This window comes from Ovis aries, chromosome 25 (assembly GCF_016772045.2).
Source record: "Ovis aries strain OAR_USU_Benz2616 breed Rambouillet chromosome 25, ARS-UI_Ramb_v3.0, whole genome shotgun sequence".
Lineage (NCBI taxonomy): Eukaryota > Metazoa > Chordata > Mammalia > Artiodactyla > Bovidae > Ovis > Ovis aries.
In genome coordinates this window covers 29,487,865-29,511,947 of record NC_056078.1, presented here as the reverse complement: position 1 = coordinate 29,511,947, position 24,083 = coordinate 29,487,865, and the positions used below count along the sequence as shown (strand labels likewise).

The window sequence follows — 24,083 nt, the reverse complement described above, 5'->3', positions numbered from 1 at the left end:
GGCTACAGTCCACAGGGTCACACAGAGTCGGACACAACTGAAGCGACTTAACACAGTACAGGAGTAAACTGCTCAACTTGAAGAAAATATCTCTATATATTTTTCACAAAGTATTAATTTAAAAAGTGAAACTGTTAGAGTTTAACTTGCCAGAAAAAAATTCTAGACAAACTGAAAACAAATACAAATAGAATTTCTAAAAATCACATTCTCATTTGAAAAATATTCTAGTGTGAATCAAAGGTTCTCTTTAATAAGGAAGAAGCAAGAGCAGTAATCATTTGTGTAACTCACTGGACAGATATAACATTCAGAAAATTTTTTCAGCTTAAAAACTGAACTCCAATGCTAATGTTTAAGAAGCAAAAGAATTAACAGTCTTTTTCTTTCTCTCTATCTTGTATCCAAGTTAAAGATGGATGTCTTTTACCACACAGTTTGGAGTTTTACTTGAAGAGATGTCAAATTGGTACATAAAACTCTAAATTCCTGAATGACACAGATTCATATGTACAGCACCCCCCTTATCTGTGGAAAATACATTCCGAGAATATCAAGGTATATTGAAATTGCCAATAGTTCTAAACACTTTATAGACTACATTTTTCTCAGCATCACTATTCTTGCACTTTGGGGCCATTATGAAATACCGGTTATTTGAACACAAGCACTGCGATACTGCAACAGTTGACCTAATAACTGAGATGGCTACTAAATTACTAACAGACAAGTAGTGTACAGTGTCAATGTGACAGGCAAAGGACAGAGCAAGACGGCACAAGACTTCGTCATCCTATGCAGAATGGTGCTCAATTTAAAGTTATTAATTGTTATTTCCAGAATCTTTCATTTACTATTTTCAGGCCAAAGATGATCATGGGTAACTGAAAGCACAAAAAGGAGAACCACAGATAAGGGTTGGGGGTGAGGTGGGGGGATTACTATACTAAATGTCAGAAATTAAACACAAACATGTAATGCTCCAGAAAGAAGGGGAGAAAATGTTTCTTATTTTATCTTTTGACTTTATAAATGTTAATAGTTAATGTCACCTATAAGGACATTGTAAAAAAATTTTTTTAAGCTTAAAAATTCATAGTTACTTCCTAATGAAGTCAGTGAAGCAAAACAGAATAGTATAGTCAAAACTTTCCAATATAAAAATGCAGGAATAGGACTTCCCTGGTGGCACAATGGATAAGAATTTCCCTGCCAACGCAGGGAACACAGGCTCAATCCCTGCTCCGGGAAGATTCCACATAAAGCAACCAAGTCTGTGCGCCACAACTACTGAGCTCACACCCTAGGGCCTGAGCGGCCCTGAAGCCTGAGCAGCTACAGCCTGTGCTCCACAGCAAGGAAAGCTCGCAAACTGCCACTAGAGAAAGCCTGTGTAAAGCAACGAAGACTCAGCTCAACTTAAAATTGAATTCAGAAAATTTTTAAAGTTTCTAAAAAAAATGCAGGAGTAAAACCAAATGATGGTCTTTAATTTGACCAGTGCAATGGGAGTTTCAAATACATAAGCACTGAAAAACTGCATTTAGAACACTGATAAAATGAAAAGTCAGAGATAGTTCAACCATCCCAACTCCTTAACTAATGATCTTAGAAGATTATGACAAAGATTAATAAATTTCAGAAATGCCTTGAATTCATTCATAGCTAAAGGTTTTATAAACAGATTAAGTGACTTATTAAATCAATTCTTGCACACAAAATAGCTTAAATTCTTTTAAAAAATACATTTGTTTATTTACTCTGTCAAAGTTAATTCACTATAATAGCACATTTTTCAGAAGATGATATTACAAAGGCTTTTTCTATAGTATAATAAGTGTATGGTAACGAGTTTAAGTGTCCATACTTGAGCAAAATTTTTCTATTTTCACCTATCCAGATGTTTTGGGGGAAGAAGTATAAATCTCACACATATATATAATATATATTAAATAGGTATCTTCCATTCCCTTGTACATTAATTTCTATTAGGTTACAATTACAACACAAATTCATTCCTTTTCATTAGAATCTCTCTCAAATTTTCTCACATTACAATATTAGATGACACTAAATATTGAGTATAATCAAAATGTCTTTAAAATTCTAATCATGTTATATACTAAGTGTATTTTTTTAGCCAATGTTATCTGAAGAAAACCAAATCCTGAAAAAAAAACCCAGCAATTATCTTATTCCATTATACATTCATTCTAATTTGCTATTCAACATGCACAGAAAAAATTTCTAATATGAAAAATCTCAAATATATGATTTCCTAGACTACATTTTTATAATTTATCACACTTCATTTTAATTACTTTAGTTATTGCTTTCACAATATCAATAAAGATATTTAATTGTAACTGAGTCCAAGTAACAGTTCTATTAAGATAAATTATTACTAATGTCATTATTAAGAATTTTAGTAGAAAACTCAACCAGGCTGAACGAAGTTACAACCTAAATAATTGTCACTGAATACTAGTTGCCCCTTATGTGCAAAAGATCCTATTTCTTACCATGTGTTAACTCTATTCCTTTTCTCTAAGCATGCACACTTCTTCAAACCATGTTTCCTCCAATCATCCATAATCATATCTCCCATCATTCCAGAAGCAAACCTTACTAACATTTAAAACCTTACCTTCCAGAAAAATATACTACCCAAAATGGTAAGACTATAGGCTGTAACAGATCTATGATAAGCCATTAAAACTGACAACATCACAGAAAGACGAAAATATGCACAGGAGTCAAAGGATAATCCAAATTACTGGCCCTGCATTCTCAAACAATCACTGACAAACTATGACTCACTGTTTTTTTCATTTATGGTGCTTCAGTTTCAATCAGTAAAAAAGAACACACACACTAGGTGACTCAGTTTATACAAAGTAAGTAACATGGCACTTGAAGCTCTTGTTAACCTATTTCTTAAATATCACTTTGATCTCTAAAATTAAAAATTCTCCCTATAGAAGCCTAAACTTGCAAGCTGATTACTGTTTTTCAATGTATTTGATATACAGAAACTTTTTCTCATTAAGAATTCTTCAGAAATAATGCATAAACGTCTATGCAAAATCCCACTGTACTCACAATGCAGGCCAAAACACTACTAAGAATTGACTGAAAATGTTAGAAAAGTTACCGTAATATTTTAATTATACATGGATGACAGTTATCTATTAGCTAAGAACTTTCACATTTTTAAATGATAAAATGACATTTTATCATTTTACAGAATTTTACAGAATCTAGAACAATAACTTACACAGTTTCTTAGGCTGAATGAACCTTAAAATTGTTCAAATCTAAAAAAGAAGCTTAGGTAATCTTATAGGAAAAAAAAAAGTCATCTAAAAAAAGGAAAAACAAAGCCAGGAGATTTCTAATTCTAACCAAGATGAAAACAGTGAGAAACGGGTTTATCTTCCCATTTTAAAGAACAATAAAAATGAGCAAAACATATCAAACAACAACTTTGAGAAACTGGACAACAATCATATGAGAGACAAGATCAAGTGATCTCTACAACTATTCAAACTTAATTACTAGAGAGAATTTCCAGGTTGCAGTCAAGGCAGAGAGAACCTAAACAGAGTCCAGTAGTCTGCAATCAGGGAAGCCATGGCAGGTAGCACATGCAAGGGTAATACACTGAATAGGATAGAGCCATTTGAAGAAAGAGGTACAAGACGAGAACTTGAGATCTGCAAGGCTTTCCCATCAAGTATTTAGCACATGTGCATGAAGAAAAAACCCAATGTCAAGGTAAGAACCAGAAAAAAATACGATAGAACTTGCAGACAAGGGTATTAAAACAGGTAGTATAACTATATCCCATAAGTTTAGAAATGCAGATAATTTCTAAAATTTCATACCTTTTACTCAGGTAAAAAGCATGAATATGTAGAGCAGACACAGCAGGAGTTAAAAAGGCCCATTATCAAACTTACAAAGGGAAAACTACAACGTCTGAGATAAAAAATACATTGGGTGGAGAGAACAAGATGGCAGAGGAGTAGATGGATTTGGAGTACATCTCTCTCCACGAATACATCAGGAATACACCTTCCAACACAGACGTCCATGTGGAACACCAGCTGAGAGCAGACAGGAGTACCTGACCAGTGGAAAAAAATATATGGAACCATGCAAAACTCAGCAGGACAGAGGAGCTAGAGGGGAAAACAGGAGTGTTACTAGGACTGGACATGCCCTCAGTGGGTGGAGGAGCTGAAGCAAGGGTCCGATCCCCACATCAGGGCAACTGTCTGAGTCAGAAGAGGAACATTTAAGGCTGAGAGTGAAAACGATTATCTGCAGCCTAAATAGATTGAGAATCAGACAGTCATTGCCGCAGCCACATGTATCCCAGACAGGGACACAGGTCCCCTAGAAGGCGAAGTGGCTGGGAGCCGGAGCTTAGGGATTGTGGAGCAATCCCAAGGCAAGGGCTGCTGCTGACTGTGGACAGATGGACCGAGGAGACATCAGGGAGGAGACTGAGGTAGGAAATGCCTGTGGATGAAAGCCAGGCAGCCACGGAAGCAAGGCAATACTGCTGAGTGACACACAGTGGGTGGAGCCACCACCATAGCCTCTCTCTGCCCACATGCCAGCATCAGCATCTGAACAACCAACAGGCTGGCCCATCAAGGGCCTGACACACTGAACTACAGAGTAGGACACCCCCTGCCCCTTTAAGTGGCTGACGTGCCGATCTACAGAGTGGGACCCCAGCCATGGGGGCCCCTCTATCTGCCTGATGCACTGAACAATAGATAAGGACCCCAGGTAAGGGAGCCCTCTAAGTGCCTGAACAGGCAGAGATATGGAGAAAGACTAGTCAAAGAGGCCTTCTGATCGTCAGCTACCAGAGGTTCAAAAGAAGGCTGACAGGGCCATAACTCCAGCGGCTGAGGCACTCTGTGTCCCTGCACACTTGGAGCCACCAGGGTCCCCATGACCCAAGCAGCTGCACCACCTTCATGTTCAACCCTCGCTGGGGCAGAGCTGCCACAGGCAAAAAAAAAAAAAATGCCTTGCCTCTATGCACACAGGGTCACTTTGATCATGTCCAACTCTTTGGGACCCTTTGGACTGTGGCCTGCTGGGGTTCTCCGTCAGGGGGGTTCTCCAGGCAAGAATACTGGAGTGTATTGGCCAATACTGGTTGCCATACCCTTCTGGAGCACTGTATTTCCTGCTGCCCTAACCGCCAATTCCTCTGAGTACTTGGTGCTGCCAGAACCCCTGCGACCCAAGCAGCTATACCACCTCTGCACCTGGCCCTCACTAGGGCAGACCCAAGTCCTCCAAGGCAGCCTCAGGAGCAAACCTCAGTGGACAATCCACATGCAGAGGTGGAAATAAAACCACAATTGAAACCTAGGGGCAGTGTAGCTAAGGAAGAAGACCCAAAACCTTCCCACCAGCTGTAGAAGCTACCGATTAAATCCACACGATCAACTAGGTAGACTCTGTGTCTATGGAATATATAAAAGAACACTGAGAGCTCCCACAAAATAAAACACACTAGTTCTGATAGCTGTGGACACTGGAGGCAAGAATACGAAGGAGTAGAACCAGATTAGAATCTGAGCTGCCCCCACAGCAAGGCCAGAGACCAGCACAGTGTTGGAGGGCATCCTAGGGAGGTGAGGGGGACTGTGACTCCCAGCAAGGGAAACAATCCTGACAGCAGTGACTCAAGAAAAACATTTGTTATTGTTATGTTTTGATTTGTTCTGAAGTGTCTTTTGGATTTTTTTTTTTCCTTCACTGCTACCCCCTCCCACTGTAGTTGTCAATTTTAAGGGCACTATGAAATCTATTGAGCTTTGAGTTTTTGGTGTGTGTTTTTTTTTTTCCAATCACACTTTTAATTGTTGTTATAAACCTCTGCCTCTGCATTGAGCTTTTGCAGTTCTGTGGAGTTTTCCTTTTTTTTTTTCCTTTTCCTTTAATTTTTAAAAACCTATTATTATTTTTTCTACATTCAGTCCTTTGTCTGCTTTTCCTACTGTTCTTTTCCCCGTGCAGTTAACCTTTAATGTATATAAATCTTCATGTACCTCTATTTAGCTTTGCATATCTATTCCTTCTTTTCTTTCCTTTCCTCTTAACATATTTCTTAGTTTTGCTTTCATTGCTTTATTCCCCAGTTGGCACCTTGCTTTAGTTTTGTTTTCCAGTTTGTGCTTTAGCTAGTTTTTGTTATTAACTAGTAGATATAATTTTTGGTTTCCTTTCTTTGCTGGGTCAATCTATTGTACTTTATTTTTGTTGGACTGTTTTGATTTAGCTTATGGATGTATATGTGTGTGTATATACTCCATTATTTTAATTATTATTTGCCTGATTTTGTAACTATCATTGGTCTGGGGATCATCTCTGGTTTCTCATTTTTGGGTATGTGTTTTAATCTCATTTAATACCATAACAAACCACTTGTGGAATCTTCATTCCCGACCAGAGATCAAGCTCTGAGCCTTTGGAGTGGGAGCACTGACTCCAAGGCCTGAGACTACCAGAGAACTAACTCTAGGGAGTATCAAATAGTGAGAACTCCCACAAAGGAAATCACTTGAATACAAGACCCAGCATCAACCAACCACCAGTACCACCCTGCACAGGACACCTCATCCAAACAACAAACAAAATGAAAATACAAACCCAGTCATCAGCAGACAGGATTACCATGTCACCTAGCTTTGCCCATCAGAGGAAAAACAAACAAAATAACTCAGCATAAATTTCACCCTATACGAAGCTTAAGCAAGCCACTGCACCAACCTTAGTGGGTGGAAAGAATTCAACCTTGAAGCCTGAAAAACAGAGACCTCAAACACAGTAAGTTAAAAAAAAAATAATGAAAAGGCAGAGAAATACTACACAAATGAAGGAACAAACCAGAAACACAGAAGTCCAAATAAATGAAGACAAAATAGGCAAACTACCTGAAAAAGAATTCAGAATAGAATAATGATAGTAAAGATGATCAAAAACCTTGAGAACAGAATGGAGAAAATACAAGAATCAATGAACAAAAACCTAGAAGAATTAAATAATAAACATACAGAGACAAACAACACAATTACTGAAATTAAATTACTCTAGAAGGAATCAATAGCAGAATATCTGAAACGGAAGAACGAATCAGTGAGCTGGAAGATAAAATGGTGGAAATAACTTCTGAAGAGCAGAAAAAATTAAGAAGAATGAAAAAAACTGAGGACAATCTCAGAGACCTCTGGAACAATATCAAACTCACCAACATTTGAACTATAGGAGTCCCAGAAGAAGAGAAAAAGAAAGGGTATGAGAAATTTTTTGAAGAGATTATAGTTGAAAATATCCCAAACATGGAAAAGGAACTAGTCAATCAAGTCCAAGAGGCAAAAAGAGTCCCATACAGGATAAACCCAAGGGGAAACATGACAAAACACATACTAATCAAACTAACAAAGATTAAACACAAGAAAGAATATTAAAAGCAGCAAGGGAAAAGCAACAAGAAACATACAAGGAAAACCCCATACATTTAACAGATGATCTTTCAGCAGAAACTCTGCAGGCCAGAAGGAATATGGCAGGATATATTTAAAGTGCTGAAAGGGGGAAAATCTACAACCAAAATTACTCTACAGGCAAGGATCTCATTCAAAACTGATGGAGAAATCAGAAGCTTTTCAGACAAGGAAAACTTAAGGGAATTCAGTACCACCAAACCAGCTTTACAACAAATATTAAAGGGAGTTATATAGTCAAGAAATACAAGAGGAGAAAAAGATCTACAAAATCAACCTCCAAACAATTAAGAAAATGGTAACAGGAACTTATATATCTATAATTACTTTAAATGTAAACGGATTAAATGCTCCAACCAAAAGAAAAAGATTAGTTGAATGGATCAAAAACAAGACCCATATATATGCTGTCTACAAGAAATCCATTTCGGGCTTAAAGACACATATAGACTGAAAGTGAGAGGATGGAAAAATATATCCCATGCAAATGGAAAGCAAAGGAAAGCTGGAGTAGCAATCCTCATATCAAACAAAACAGACCTTAAAATAAAGAATATTAGAAGAGATAAGGAAGGACACCACCTAATGATCAAGAGATCAATCCAAGAGGAAGACATAATAATTGTAAAAATCTATGCACCCAACATAGAAGCACCTCTATACATAACACAAACACTAACAGCTAAAAAAAGGAAAAATGGACAATAACACAATAATAGTAGGAGACTTTAACACCCCACTCACATGAATAGACAGATCATCAAAACAGAAAATGAATAAGGAAACACAAATCTTAAATGATACAGATGAGATGGATCTCATGGCTATCTTCAGGACATTCCATCCATATGCAAAAGAATACACCTTCTCAAGTGCACATGGAACATTCTCCAGGATAGAGCACACCTTGGGTCACAAATCAAACCTCAGTAAAAAATTGAAATCATATGAAGCATCTTTTCTGACCACAACACTATGAGACTAGATATCAATTACAAGAAAAAAACTGCAAAAAACACAAACACATGGAGATTAAACAATGCATTTCTAAATAACCAAAAGGTCACGGAAAAAATCAAAAGGGAAATAAAAAAATTTGTAGAAACAAATGACAATGAAAACACGACAACTCAAAACCTCTGGGATGCAGCAAAAGCAGTTTTAAAAGGGAAGTTTATAGCAATACAAGCCTATCTAAAGAAACAAGAAAAACACTGAATAGACAACCTAACTTTACACCTAAAACAACTGGAAAAAGAAGTCCAAAAAACAAGACAAAATGAAACAAAACAAAAATAGCAGAAGGAAAGAAATCATAAAGATCAGAGTAGAAATAATTAAAAAATAAATGAAAGAAATGATAGCAAAGATTAATAAAACTAAAAGCAGGTACTGTGAAAGATAAACAAAATTGACGAACCTTTAGCAAGACTCATCAAGAAAGAAAGAGAGAAGAATCAAATCAACAAAATTAGAAATGAAAAAGGAGAGGTTACAAGAGACCATGCAAATATACAAAGGATTATAAGAGACTATTACAAACAACTATATGGCAATAAAATGCATAACTTGGAAGAAATGGACAGATTCTTAGAAAAGTTCAATTTCACAAGGCTGAAACAGGAAGAAAAAGAAATTATGAACAACCAAAATTACAAGCACTGAAATTGAAGCTGTGATCGAAAATCTCCCCAAAAACGAAAGCCCAGGACCAGATGGCTTCACAGGACAATTCTATGGATAATTTAGAGACGGGCTAACACCTATCCTTCTAAAACTCTCTCAAAAAATTGCAGAGGAAGGAACACTCCCAAACTCATTCTATGAGGTCACCATCACCCTGATACCAAAACTAGACAAAAACAACAACAAATAAGAAAACTACAGGCCAATATCACTGTTTAACATAGATGGAAAAAACCTTAACAAAATTTTAGCAGACAGAACTCAGTTCATTTCAGTTCAGTCACTCAGTCGTGTCTGACACTTTGCGACCCCTTGGACTGCAGGGCACCAGGCTTCCCTGTCCATCACCAACTCCCGGAGTCCACCCAAATCCATGTCCATCGTGTCAATGATGCCATCCAACCATGTCATCCTCTGTCGTCCCCTTCTTCTCCCGCCCTCAATATTTCCCAGCATCAGGGTCTTTTCCAATGAGTCACCTCTTCGCATGAGGTGGCCAAAGTATTGGAGTTTCAGCCTCAACATCAGTCCTTCCAATGAACACCGAGGACAGATCTCCTTCAGAATGGACTGGTTGGATCTCCTTGAGGTCCAAGGGACTCTCAAGAGTCTTCTCCAACACCACAGTTCAAAAGCATCAGTTCTTCGGTGCTCAGCTTCCTTCACATTCCAACTCTCACATCCACACATGACCACTGGAAAAACCATAGCCTTGATTAGACGGACCTTTGTTGGCAAAGTAATGTCTCTGTTTTTGAATATGCTGTCTAGGTCAGTCATAACTTTCCTTCCAAGGAGTAAGAGTCTTTTAACTTCATGGCTGCAATCACCATCTGCAGTGATTTTGGAGCCCCCAAAATAAAGTCAGCCACTGTTTCCACTGTTTCCCCATCTATTTCCCATGAAGTGATGGGACCAGACGCCATGATCTTAGTTTTCTGAATGTTGAGCTTTAAGCCAACTTTTTCACTCTCCTCTTTCACTTTTATCAAGAGGCACTTTAGTTCTTCTTTACTTTCTGCCATACGGGTGTTATCATCTGCATATCTGAGGTTATTGATATTTCTATCGGCAATCTTGATTCCAGCCTGTGCTTCATCCAGCCCAGTGTATCTCATGATGCACTCTGCATATATGATAAATAAGCAGGGTGCCAATATACAGCCTTGATGTACTCCTTTCCTGATTTGGAACCACTCTGTTGTTCAATGTCCAGTTCTCACTGTTGCTTCTTGACCTGCATATAGATTTCTCAAGAGGCAGGTGAGGTGGTCTGGTATTCCCATCTCTTTCAGAATTTTCTACAGTTTGTTGTGATCCACACAGTCAAAGGCTTTGGCATAGTCAATAAAGCAGAAGTAGATGTTTTTCTGGAACTCTCTTGCATTTTTTGATGATCCAGCGGATGCTGACAATTTGATCTCTGGTTCCTATGCGTTTTCTAAAACCTTCTTGAACATCTGGAAGTTCACGGTTCACATACTGTTGAAGTGTGGCTTGAAGAATTTTCAGCATTACTTTGTTCTCAAGTGAGATGAGTGCCATTGTGCGGTACTTTGTACATTCTTTGGCGTTGCCTTTCTTTGGGATTGGAATAAAGACTGACCTTTTTCAGTCTTGTAGACACTCCTGAGTGTTTCAGATTTGCTGGCATATTGAGTGTAGCAGTTTCACAGCATCATCCTTTAAGATTTGAAATAGCTCAACTGGAATTCTATCACCTCCACTAGCTTTACTCGTAGTGATGCTCCCTAAGACCCACTTGACTTTGCATTCCAGGATGTCTGGCTCTAGGTGAGTGATCACACCATCATGGTTATCTGGGTCATTAAGATCTTTTTTGCATTGTTCTTCTGAGTATTCTTGCCACCTTTTCTTAATACCATCTGCTTTTGTTATGTCCATACCATTTCTGTCCTTTATTGAGCCCATCTTTGCATGAAATGTTCCCTTGGTATCTCCAATTTCTTCAAGAGATCTCTATTCTTTCCCATTCTATTGTTTTCCTCTATTTCTTTGCATTGATCTCTGAGGAAGGCACTCTTATCTTTCCTTGCTATTCTTTTGAACTCTGCTTTCAAATGGGTATATTTTTCCCTTTCTCCTTTGCCTTTAGCTTCTCTTAAACAGAATTCAACAAAACTGAATTAGCTTACTGCCTTGAGAGAGTTCCCAGCCCACTAAGTTGAGGAGATAGAGCTGAGAATCAAGGAAGACCAGAGCAGGCAGACATCAGAGGCCAGATATCCAAGAAGCAAAAGCTTTACAGAGAATCCCGGATACGTGCAAAGGGTTTGCTTTTGAACATTCACCAGACCAGAGCCCAAGAAAAAATGACCTAAAAGTATTACAGGGAAAAGGATTATACAATAGTTTTAGGCACACAGACCTCTGGAAATGGTACTTTTTCCATCATCTAAAGCAAAAAAACTCACAATTAACAGGGCACTGCCGTAAGTATAGATAAATCTTGCTTCAGTCATAGGGATTATTTAGCCTTAGAACAGGGTTTCTTAAATCTTGGCTGTATTGATGTTTACAACTGGATAATCCTTTGTTGTGTGGTTCTGTCCCATGTATTGTAGGATGTTTAGCAACATTACTGTCCTGTACCTACTAGTAGCAATCCTTAGTCATCACAGTAAGAAACTTCAAGTGTCCTAATACAGAAGTACTCTGAGACCCAATAGGAGGTGATGGATGTTGAGGCAAAGAACATATTTAAAGAAATAATGGCTGCAAACATTTCAAACATAATAAAAACCATAAGTCCACAGCTCTAAGCAGTTAAACCCCAAGCACAATAAACATGAAAAGAAAACTGAAACTAAAAACTGAAGCACAATAATCAACTGATCAAAATCAGCAATAGGTAATCTCTATCTAAGAGGACACAGAATCAGGGGTGTGTGGCATGTGACATCCAGAGAATCAAAATTTAGGATATCAGATTTCTCATCGAAATAGTGCAAGTGATAAGACAGTAGAGCAACGTTTTCAGAGTACTAAAAGACAAACACCTGTCAAACTAGAATTACATACCTGGCAAAATTCCCTTTTAAAATGAAGGTGATGATCAAAGGAACAATCCAAGAAGAAGATATAACAATTATAAATATATATGCACCCAATATAGGAGCACCACAATATGTAAGACAAATGCTAACAAGTATGAAAGGGGAAATCAACAATAACACAATAATAGTGGGAGACTTTAATACCCCACTCACACCTATGGACAGATCAACTAAACAGAAAATTAACAAAGAAACGCAAACTTTAAATGATACATTAGATCAGTTAGACCTAATTGATATCTATAGGACATTTCACCCCAAAACAACGAATTTCACCTTTTTTTCAAGTGCTCATGGAACCTTCTCCAGGATAGATCACATCCTGGGCCATAAATCTAAACTTGATAAATTCAAAAAAATCGAAATCATTCCAAGCATCTTTTCTGACCATAATGCATTAAGATTAGATCTCAATTACAGGAGAAAAACTATTAAAAATTCTAACATATGGAGGTTGAACAACACACTTCTGAATAACCAACAAATCACAGAAGAAATCAAAAAGAAATCAAAATATGCATAGAAACTAATGAAAATGAAAACACAACAACCCAAAACCTGTGGGACACTATAAAAGCAGTGCTAAGAGGAAAGTTCATAGCAATACAGGCATACCTCAAGAAACAAGAAAAAGTCAAAGAAATAACCTAACTCTACAACTAAAGCAACTAGAAAAGGAAGAGTTGGAGAACCCCAGAGTGAGTAGAAGGAAAGAAATCTTAAAAATTAGGGCAGAAATAAATGCAAAGAAACAAAAGAGACCATAGCAAAATCAACAAAGCCAAAAGCTGGTTCTTTGAAAGGATAAATAAAATTGACAAACCATTAGCCAGACTCATCAAGAAGCAAAGAGAAAAATCAAATCAATAAAATTAGAAATGAAAATGGAGAGATCACAACAGACAACACAGAAATACAAAGGATCATAAGAGACTACTATCAGCAGTTGTATGCCAATAAAATGGACAACGTGGAAGAAATGGACAAATTCTTAGAAAAGTACAATTTTCCAAAACTAAACCAGGAAGAAATAGAAAATCTTAACAGACCCATCACAAGCACGGAAATTGATACTGTAATCAGAAATCTTCCAGCAAACAAAGCCCAGGTCCAGATGGCTTCACAGCTGAATTCTACCAAAATTTCGAGAAGAGTTAACACCTATCCTCCTCAAACTCTTCCAGAAATTGCAGAGGAAGGTAAACTTCCAAACTCATTCTATGAGGCCACCATCACCCTAATACCAAAACCTGACAAAGATGTCACAAAAAAGAAAACTACAGGCCAATATCTCTGATGAACATAGATGCAAAATCCTCAACAAAATTCTAGCAATCAGAATCCAACAACACATTAAAAGATCATACACCATGACCAAGTGGGCTTTATCCCAGGGATGCAAGGATTCTTCAATATCCGCAAATCAATCAATGTAATTCACCACATTAACAAATTGAAAATAAAAACCATATGATTATCTCAATAGATGCAGAGAAGGCCTTTGACAAAATTCAACATCCATTTATGATAAAACTCTCAGAAAGCAGGAATAGAAGGAACATACCTCAACATAATAAAAGCTATCTATGACAAACCCACAGCGAACATTATCCTCAATGGTGAAAATTGAAAGCATTTCCCCTAAAGTCAGGAACAAGACAAGGGTGCCCACTTTCACCGCTACTATTCAACATAGTTCTGGAAGTTTTGGCCACAGCAATCAGAGCAGAAAAGAAATAAAAGGAATCCGAATTGGAAAAGAAGAAGTAAAACTCTCACTGTTTGCAGATGACATGATCCTCTACATGGAAAACCCTAAAGACTCCACCAGAAAATTACTAGAGCTCATCAATGAATATAGTAAAGTTGCAGGATATAAAATCAACACACAGAAATCCCTTGCATTCCTATACACTAATAATGAGAAAGTAGAAAAGAAATTAAGGAAACAATTCCATTCACCATTGCAACGAAAAGAATAAAATACTTAGGAATATATCTACCTAAAGAAACTAAAGACCTATATATAGAAAACTATAAAACACTGATGAAAGAAATCAAAGAGGACACTAATAGATGGAGAAATATACCATGTTCATGGATTGGAAGAATCAATATAGTGAAAATGAGTATACTACCCAAAGCAATTTACAAATTCAATGCAATCCCTATCAAGCTACCAGCTACATTTTTCACAGAACTAGAACAAATAATTTCAAGATTTGTATGGAAATACAAAAAACCTCGAATAGCCAAAGCAATCTTGAGAAAGAAGAATGGAACTGGAGGAATCAACTTGCCTGACTTCAGACTCTACTACAAAGCCACAGTCATCAAGACAGTATGGTACTGGCACAAAGACAGACATATAGATCAATGGAACAAAACAGAAAGCCCAGAGATAAATCCACACATATGGACACCTTATCTTTGACAAAGGAGGCAAGAATATACAATGGAGTAAGACAATCTCTTTAACAAGTGGTGCTGGGAAAACTGGTCAACCACTTGTAAAAGAATGAAACTAGATCACTTTCTAACACCGCACATAAAATAAACTCAAAATGGATTAAAGATCTAAATGTAAGATCAGAAACTATAAAACTCCTAGAGGAGAACATAGGCAAAACACTCTCAGACATAAATCACAGCAGGATCCTCTATGATCCACCTCCCAGAATTCTGGAAATAAAAGCAAAAATAAACAAATGGGATCTAATTAAAATTAAAAGCTTCTGCACAACAAAGGAAACTATAAGCAAGGTGAAAAGACAGCCATCTGAATGGGAGAAAATAATAGCAAATGAAGCAACTGACAAACAACTAATCTCAAAAATATACAAGCAACTTCTGCAGCTCAACTCCAGAAAATAAACGACCCAATCAAAAATGGGCCAAAGAACTAAATAGACATTTCTCCAAAGAAGACATACGGATGGCTAACAAACACATGAAAGATGCTCAACATCACTCATTATTAGAGAAATGCAAATCAAAACCACAATGAGGTACCACTTCACACCAGTCAGAATGGCTGCGATCCAAAAATCTGCAAGCAAGAAATGCTGGAGGGTGTGGAAAGGAACCTCCTACACTGTTGGTGGGAATGCAAACTAGTACAGCCACTATGGAGAACAGTGTGGAGATTCCTTAAAAATTGCAAGTAGAACTACCTTATGACCCAGCAATCCCACTTCTGGGCATACACACCGAGAAACCAGAATTGAAAGAGACACATGTACCCCAATGTTCATCGCAGCACTGTTTATAATAGCCAGGACATGGAAACAACCTAGATGTCCATCAGCAGATGAATGGATAAGAAAGCTGTGGTACATATACACAATGGAGTATTACTCAGCCGTTAAAAGAATTCATTTGAATCAGTTCTGATGAGATGGATGAAACTGGAGCCGATTATACAGAGTGAAGTAAGCCAGAAAGAAAAACACCAATACAGTATACTAACACATATATATGGAATTTAGGAAGATGGCAATGACGACCCTGTATGCAAGACAGGGAAAGAGACACAGATGTGTATAACGGACTTTTGGACTCAGAGGGAGAGGGAGAGGGTGGGATGATTTGGGAGAATGACATTCTAACATGTATACTATCATGTGAATTGAATCGCCAGTCTATGTCTGACGCAGGATGCAGCATGCTTGGGGCTGGTGCATGGGGATGACCCAGAAAGATGTTATGGGGAGGGAGGTGGGAGGGGGTTCATGTTTGGGAATGCATGTAAGAATTAAAGATTTTAAAATTTAAAAATTTAAAAAAAAAAAGAAACAAAAATAAAATAAAATAAAATAAAATGAAGGTGAAATAAAGACTTTTCACGTATAAAAAAAGGGAAAGAATTCATCATCAACAGACCAAAACACATGGAATGCTAAAAAAAAATGGTTTTCAGACAGAAGGAAAATCATACCAGGTGGAAATCTGATTCTAAGCAAAAGTAATGAAGAGCTCTAGAAATAGTAATTAAATGAACATATATACATTTATTATTTAAATCACTTTAAAAGATATTTGATGATTTCAACAAAAATGTTATAGTGTTTATCACATGTAAAAGTATAATATGGCTGTGTATGGTAAGTGAATAATGTATTAATAAAGCTATTTTCAAAAATAAACACAAGATTAGAAAATAAAATGTATCACAGTGATGGCATAAAGACTAGGAGGGATGAAACTGAAGTGCACTACTGCAGGGTTCTTATACCATGTGTGATGCCATACAGCACTATCTGAAGGCAGATTACAATGTTTCAAATATATATAACACCTGAAACAATTGCTAAAATAACAACAGAAAGTTAGAGATATTAAACCAACAATGGAGATAAAAACACTGGATTAACCCAAAAAGGAGGAGAAAAGAGAAAACAGACATTAAAGAACAGATGGGACAAATACCAAATCTAACCATATCAATAATTATATTAAATGGGAATGGTATAAACATTCCAATCAAAAAGTAGCCCTTGTTAGGATGGACAAAAAATAAGACTCACTAGCATGCTGCCTACAAGAGATCCACTTTAAAGAGACAAATAGGTTACAAGTAAAAGAGTGGGAAAAGATATACCATAATATCAACAGTCAAAAGAAAGTTATATTGGTTATATTAATACCAGACAGAGTAGAACTGAGGACAAAGTATATTACGAGGGATAAATATTTCAAAATGATAAATGAGTCAAATAATCAACCATATCCATTTATGCCCCTAATAAAAGAGTTCCAAAATATATGAAGAGAAATCAGAATTGCAAGGAGGAATACACAAACGCATAATGGTAGTAGGAGGAAGATCCTTGGAAAATCTCTATATTTAGGAAAAAACAATACATTTCTAAATAATCCATGAGTCATATACAAAAGCTAAAGAGAAAGTAGAAAGTATTACAAACTAAACGAAAATGAAAACATGATATATCAAAATTTGTGAGAGACAGTCAAAAAAATGCTTTCAGAGAATTTTACAGCACTAAATGTCTATAGTAGAAGAGAGAAGTCTCAAATCAATAAATAATTCTTCCAAAGGTGGAAGAGGGGCGGAACAGAACGAAGGAAGAGGAGTAAATGAGTGGCAAATGAAATTCACAGTAGACAGAAAAAAAGAAAATAACGGTAAAGAACAGAAGTAAAAACCAACCTGACCTTGCACTGCCCATAAGAAGTGTTAAGGGACAATGAAGCAATGTCCACAAGGCACTTTGTTTCATAAAATATGACACCAAACAAGGCGTCATTCACATATAAAAACAATATGAAAATAAGCTCAAGAAGAGAGTTCTTAGTCTCTCATTGGTTGGGAAATGTTTAATGAATGCAGCCAATTGAGGGACAGTCAAAGTAAACAATAAAGGAATGGGGTAAATGGGGTAAAGAAGCGGATAGTTAGCACTTAGATCATTTAAATATAGAATAAGTCTGTAACAATTATGGTTATAGAACAAAATGTAAATTTTTAAACACTTTAAATATAAGAATAATTATAAAAAACAAGAAGGAAGATGAAATATAGCACTAATTTGCTGACTTTTCACAGCACATTAATATTGCTTAAAAAGAAAACACATGGCTTATAGAATTAATGGCTCCAATCTCATCTTTTTCATCCTTTTCATATCTTTCCTAAATACCACAGTCTTAGAGGGCTACTGTAACAATGTTTCTTTCAAGAAACAGACATGTCAATCTGATTTGAAGGTAAAGAGCAACTAAGGTTTACGTTTTCAAAAATCAATTAGCTACTAATATAACTAAGAATCCCTAAATATCTACTAAGAATTTGGTTTAAACATGGAAAATTTGAGTTTATATGCCATAAGTGGGACACTTTACACCAAAAGAGAATGCTGGTGTATGCATAATCTACACTTCAATTTTTTATAAGACAATTTTTTGCTTTCAATTATAGATTCAATGCATTATGTGACAGAGAAAATGATGAAAAGTTTTAAATTTTTTTAATGCTTCAATAATTCATGGAAGAGTGAGAAAAAGTCGAGTATGTAGATTTAGATTATTTTGTGTAATGCAGACAGACATTTTACTTATGGAAATATGCTGGATATACTGAACCGCTTCTTTAGATCAAGAACCTTTTATATTTAAAAGAGCTCCCACAATTTCAACTTGTTGAACCTCCAAAGTTTACAACGATGATGTGAGATGACTACAAACTCCTACAGAACCTGAAAGTGTTAGAAAGCCCATCTGATTTCTTGAAATAAGTACAGATATATCTATCAACTCAATCTAAATTTGCAGTTTTCTCACTAAGACTAGACTGGATGCTCTGAACACAAAGGAAATTAAATATTTAAAAGAACAGCTGAAAGTCTGTAGAAATAACATTACATTTCTGAAGAAATATCACAGATTTAAATGAACAGTAATTATGTTCTTAGTTGTTAAGCAGAATAAATATTTGTTGAATGTTCACCAAGAATATATAGCATTGTAAGTATCCGGTATGAATCTACTATTTCCAGAACTATTTAAATAGTCAAATCTGAACAAACTATAGATTTACCTGGCAATGTGAAAGAGCATTCTTTTATGAAATTGCTGACACAGAAACTAAGAGCTAACAGCTACAAACAGATGAATCAACTACAATCTGTTTCGATACTCGTTTCTGGCTGAATACATCACACAAGTGTCAAAAGTAATTCAATTTTATTATTTTGATCAAAACTGATCACTCTATACTTTATAAAAAACTTTAACACTACTAAAAAAATTCTATCTACCTGAAGTTGGCTAGATGTGTTACAGTATATAATTGCTACAATTATTTGTTGGTTTCAAATGGGTCTATACTGCTACAAAAATTTCACTCATGCAAAATTGGCAAGATGTATTATATGTGCATAATCATTAAAATTATGAGTTGTTTCCAAGTTACCTCATAACTTGAGGTCCAATGAATATACTGACATACAAAGAATTATAACTGTCAGGGTAAAAGTATTTTTGTATCATTATATATTGTCAAATTTCAGTCAGTAAATATAGCATAAATAACAACAAACTTTAAACCATGTGCTCTTTGACTTTCAAATAAGAGATGGCTTAAGATAATGCATAGACCCCCTTACAGCTATACTACAAACCCTTGCTACCAAGACATTAATGAAAAAATGCGACAATTTTGAGAAATAAAACAAAACAGAACACAGAAAATTTTTTAAATTTTGAGATGTTTTTCTTACATAGCAGCAGAAGACATAATGTGACTTTCCTCTATATAATCCTCTCAATGTAAGCATTTACTTGACAGCTATAAAGGAGACAGGATTTGCTATCCAGAAGGATCAATACCAACCTTGTAAAGCCTACAGCAGAGCACATAAACATGCTGTAGGAGACATTAACACTAGACTGAAAGAAATAATTATATTTTCAATAAACATGTTCTTACTGGATAATCAATTTTTTACACATCTTACCAGCTGTTTCACAGCTCAGGTAGTAAATGGCAGCAGCTGTTATATCAAAACCATATATGCATATGAATTACTTGTAATTTTTCAGAGCTATCTACTTATTTTTCATCAGTCACATTTAACTCATATCAAATAAAAATAAGATTTTCATAGGGTGATTAATTCAGGAGAATTTTTATTACAGTCTTATTTTAGAAATGAATTCTTAACTAATTATTTTTATGTCAGAAGACTTAATAATTGAAATTACATGCTGCCCTTATTCTGATATTTAACAGATTTGTCATGATCAATGTCTCTGAAATATTAAATTAAAAGGTGTCATGGTAATTACTATGGAATAAATACTAATTAAGATTTTTTAGGCAAATGAGCTCAAACTGTTTGCAGTGAACAATTATATTACTAATATTTTCCCACACAACACATGCATCATTCATATGCAGCCCACAACTGGCTAATTTCCAGAATTAATTCAAAAGACCTTAACATTTAATACAGAATTTGTCACTTGGTTAAAAATATCTATATATAATGTATACAAAAGAAGGTATACTTAAAGGTAAACAGTTCAAATTATGTTACCACAGAATGATCATATTTCTGTTCTGTAATAGTGAGCCCAAAATATGCTTTGAGATGGGTATATAATTTGCAGGATGAGACAATTATTTTTAAATGTACATCAACAAACAACTATAATTTATAGTAAAAATATGTACCAGAAATTTGAATTAGTCAAATACTTACTGCTATATAATAAACTCTTGCTTTGTCTACCAATATCCAGTTTTTCTCCATATCAAGATGTTTTTCCTTTTTGTAACAATTGGCAGCAGCAAGATTAGCTACAAGGGATCTAAAACAACAACAAAATGTAAGTAGGCTTTTACTTACAGTCGCACCTGTCCTGTAATTATACAGTTAACTATTTTTGCAACTTTTGTTTTCATTTTCATTTTTCTTTTTAAATTTTTTTAACACCAAAAACATTTTGTATTGAAGTATAGCCATTTAACAACGTTGTGACACTTAGAGGTGAACAGAGAAGGGACTCTGCCAAACATATATATGTATCCATTCTCCTCCAAAACCCCTCCCATCCAGCCTGACACATAACATTGAGCAGAGTTTCATGTGTTATATAATAGGTTTGTGTTAATTATCCATTTTAAATATAGCAGCTTATATATGACCTTTCCAAAGTCCTTAACGATTCCTGGACTATCCCATGGAACCTCCCCACAACCATGAGTTCATTTTGTAAGTCTCTGAGTCTTTTTCTATTCTGTAAGTAAGTTCACTTGTATCATTTCTTTTTAGATTGCACATGTAAGGGATGTCATATGATATATCTCCTTCTCTGTCTGAAATACTTCACTATGACTTTCATTTTAATTCTTAATTCTTCAAACTGCTGTATATTGATTTTACTAAACTAATGTTAATTTTGTTTTAAAAATTTTGTAAGACATCTTGGTTACCTTGATAAAAACAGACATTAATCTAAATATCATCTAGTATTTCAAGAAACTAGCATTTAAGCTTCCTTTTGATACTAACATGATAAAATTATCTACCCTCTACATTTTAATAGTTCAAAACACAGGTAAGAAATAGCTACTATATAGTTATACAGAAAAAATATATATGCAACTAAAATCTTCAGTTTTTAAGTATCAACAGAATATCCATTGATATTTAATGCTTTAAAAGCCAAGCATGAGATTAATTTTGTAAAACCCACATATATATGTAGACCATATTTACTATGAGAAATTAACTTGCAATTCATTACATTTTATGCACTATAACATTTAAATTACTTTTTATAGTTGAGAACTCCCTGTGCTGATCCAGTTTTGCAGCTGAAAAATCTAACCACAATACTACACTTAAAATTTTGCTGCCAAGTATCACATACAACTTTTTATTATTGTCCAACAATTAAACTTAACACAATAATTGTTTACATTACATACAAAAATACTTTTCCTTTTCCTACTGATCCAGAAATAAGAAAACACAACTTGCCAATTTTTCCAACTTTTTTTGGTAACAGTTGTGATTAAAAAAATGGAAACAAACCCACAAATATATAATCACTTAAGATTTTGTGATTAAAATCACTTAGATTTTAAGAATCTAACATGGTTAGACTCTCTTTGGAAAAAATCAATTATCTTCAAAAACATATTTCTACTCACCCATATGCCAACTGAGTGACTAACTGAAGGATACATTCTGTTTATGCTCAATTGGATTAATGAAAATAAGCATGATATGCATCAATGCATGCATATATAAAATAACTATATTACAATTTAAGAATAACCACTTAATCTATAAAATATATTTTAGTAATCGTGACTCCTGCAAAATTTTGGCATAAAAAGGTTACTAAATAAAAGCAAATACTTTTAGTATGAGCTACTAAATTCTATTCTGATAATAAAACTACTCTTCGGTAGAAAACTAAATAGTCCTCCAAAAGAAAATACAGGTATTCTTACTATCCAAGTGTATCTGGTCCAGAGTTTGGAGAAAAAAACCTGGTTAAGAAAAATATTGCCTTAATCTGAGTTTGGGATAGTAGAAGTAAGGGTTTCTAGCTCTATTTAAAAGTTTATCCAAATTTATTAAGTTCTACAATTTGGAAAATGAGTTAGATAGCAAAGGTTTCCCTCAGTTTCTGACTTCCAATATTACCTAAATAATACTGATAATGCAATTCATATGAGTATATAAATTAAGCTGCTGACATCTGGAAAACCTAGTATTATCACAAATGCTCTTTAAAATAACAACAGATAAAAACAATTTAGCAATTTTACTGTAGCTTGAGTGGTAAAACAGGCAGAAGTCGATCCATTGCTCACTAACAGGAAATCTCTGCACCTGCCTACTAAAGGTAATTTTAGAAAAACTGTAAAGAGGAAAGGTCTAATTAAGTATATCTCAATATCTCAACAATTGATGGTTTTATTTATTACAAATACTATTTTTTGTTGGTAGGAGAACTTTACTACTTTCCTGTAACTTTATTTTTAAAAATGGCTTTGGTACCATAACTATTTCTGAAAGTTTTATTTTAGCTATTTCATGACTACTGTCTAGAATAGTCAAGGTTTTAATATACGTTTGCAAAGTCAAAAGTGCGTAAAAATAAATGAAGTAAAAAGAGGGAATAGAGCAAGGGGAGCAGAGATAAGGTAGGAAATAAGGAAAAGAAGACAAGAGGCTAGAAAGAAGAAAAAGAGAGACAGGAAATGGGGGAGGACATACAGCATTTCTAGTATAAGGTATGTAAAGTATCGAGTGAATTGTTATTTTAAAAGAGATCATCTTTGTGGATTCTAACAATAACAAAAAAAATCATTTTTTTCTTTTTCAATGGAGGAAAAAAGCTCGTGCTGATAAGCAACATGGTAATGTTGATGTTAACAAAGCATGAATGTCCTGAAGATATACCCCATGAAACTGCAAAAGGCACAGAAAGAGGCAATGCATGGCAGGCTCTGACAGACAGCGTTCAAGTTCATAGAAAGAAAAATCTTCTGATAAGCAAAGCTGTTTAGAAATGTAATGGCTTGTTTTTTGAGTAGCACACTACCCATGACTGAAGTTGTTTAGTTTGGACAGATAAATATCTGCCAGAACTGCTTTAGATGATGTAATCCGTAAGAGACTGGATATAACGTAGTATTTTATACATGATAAAATACATTAAAATATATTTTATATATATTAAAATATATATGTGCAAATATTTAACATTTCAATCTCAGGATACGTAGAAAAGGACAGTCTTCTTAATGTCAGTTTGGCAAGAACCTAGCTATAAAACATTGAATAAAATGTGCTTCATTCTTAACTCTAATTCTCTGGTGGCTCAGCTGGTAAAGAATCTGCCTGCAATGCAGGAGACCCGGGTTAAATTCCTGGGTCAGGTAGATTCCCTGGAGAAGGGAATGGCAACCCACTCTAGTATTCTTGCCTGGAGAATTCCATGGACAAAGGAGCCTGGTGGGCTATAGTCCATGGGGTCTCAAAGAGTCGGACACAATGGAGCAACTAACATACACACACATAAAAAGCATCAGCAAGAACACATGATCTCCAAATTTTCATTTCATTGTGCTTCATGGAGACAACAGCAGGTTCAAGAAAGGAAAAAAAGAAAACCTTAAGGAAAAGTGATATAAGAAGGATTTATTAAATATTAAAACCATTATAAATATGAAATCTAAATTCCAAACTCAGATTTGAATTCAGATTTTACCAGCGGTTAAACAGTCAATTAGTACAGA

General features: G+C 35.2%; 1 protein-coding gene across 2 annotated transcripts in view; it reads right to left on the bottom strand.

Annotated features, from left to right (window-relative positions):
- The window catches only part of ADK (adenosine kinase), a 544,106-nt gene that overhangs the window by 261,047 nt on the left and 258,976 nt on the right, over positions 1-24,083 (bottom strand). For both annotated transcript variants that reach the window (XM_012105377.3, XM_004021485.5), the window contains exon 6: positions 20,524-20,632. In XM_012105377.3, coding sequence (XP_011960767.1) covers positions 20,524-20,632 — 109 coding nt within the window. The remainder of the gene's footprint in view (positions 1-20,523; positions 20,633-24,083) is intronic.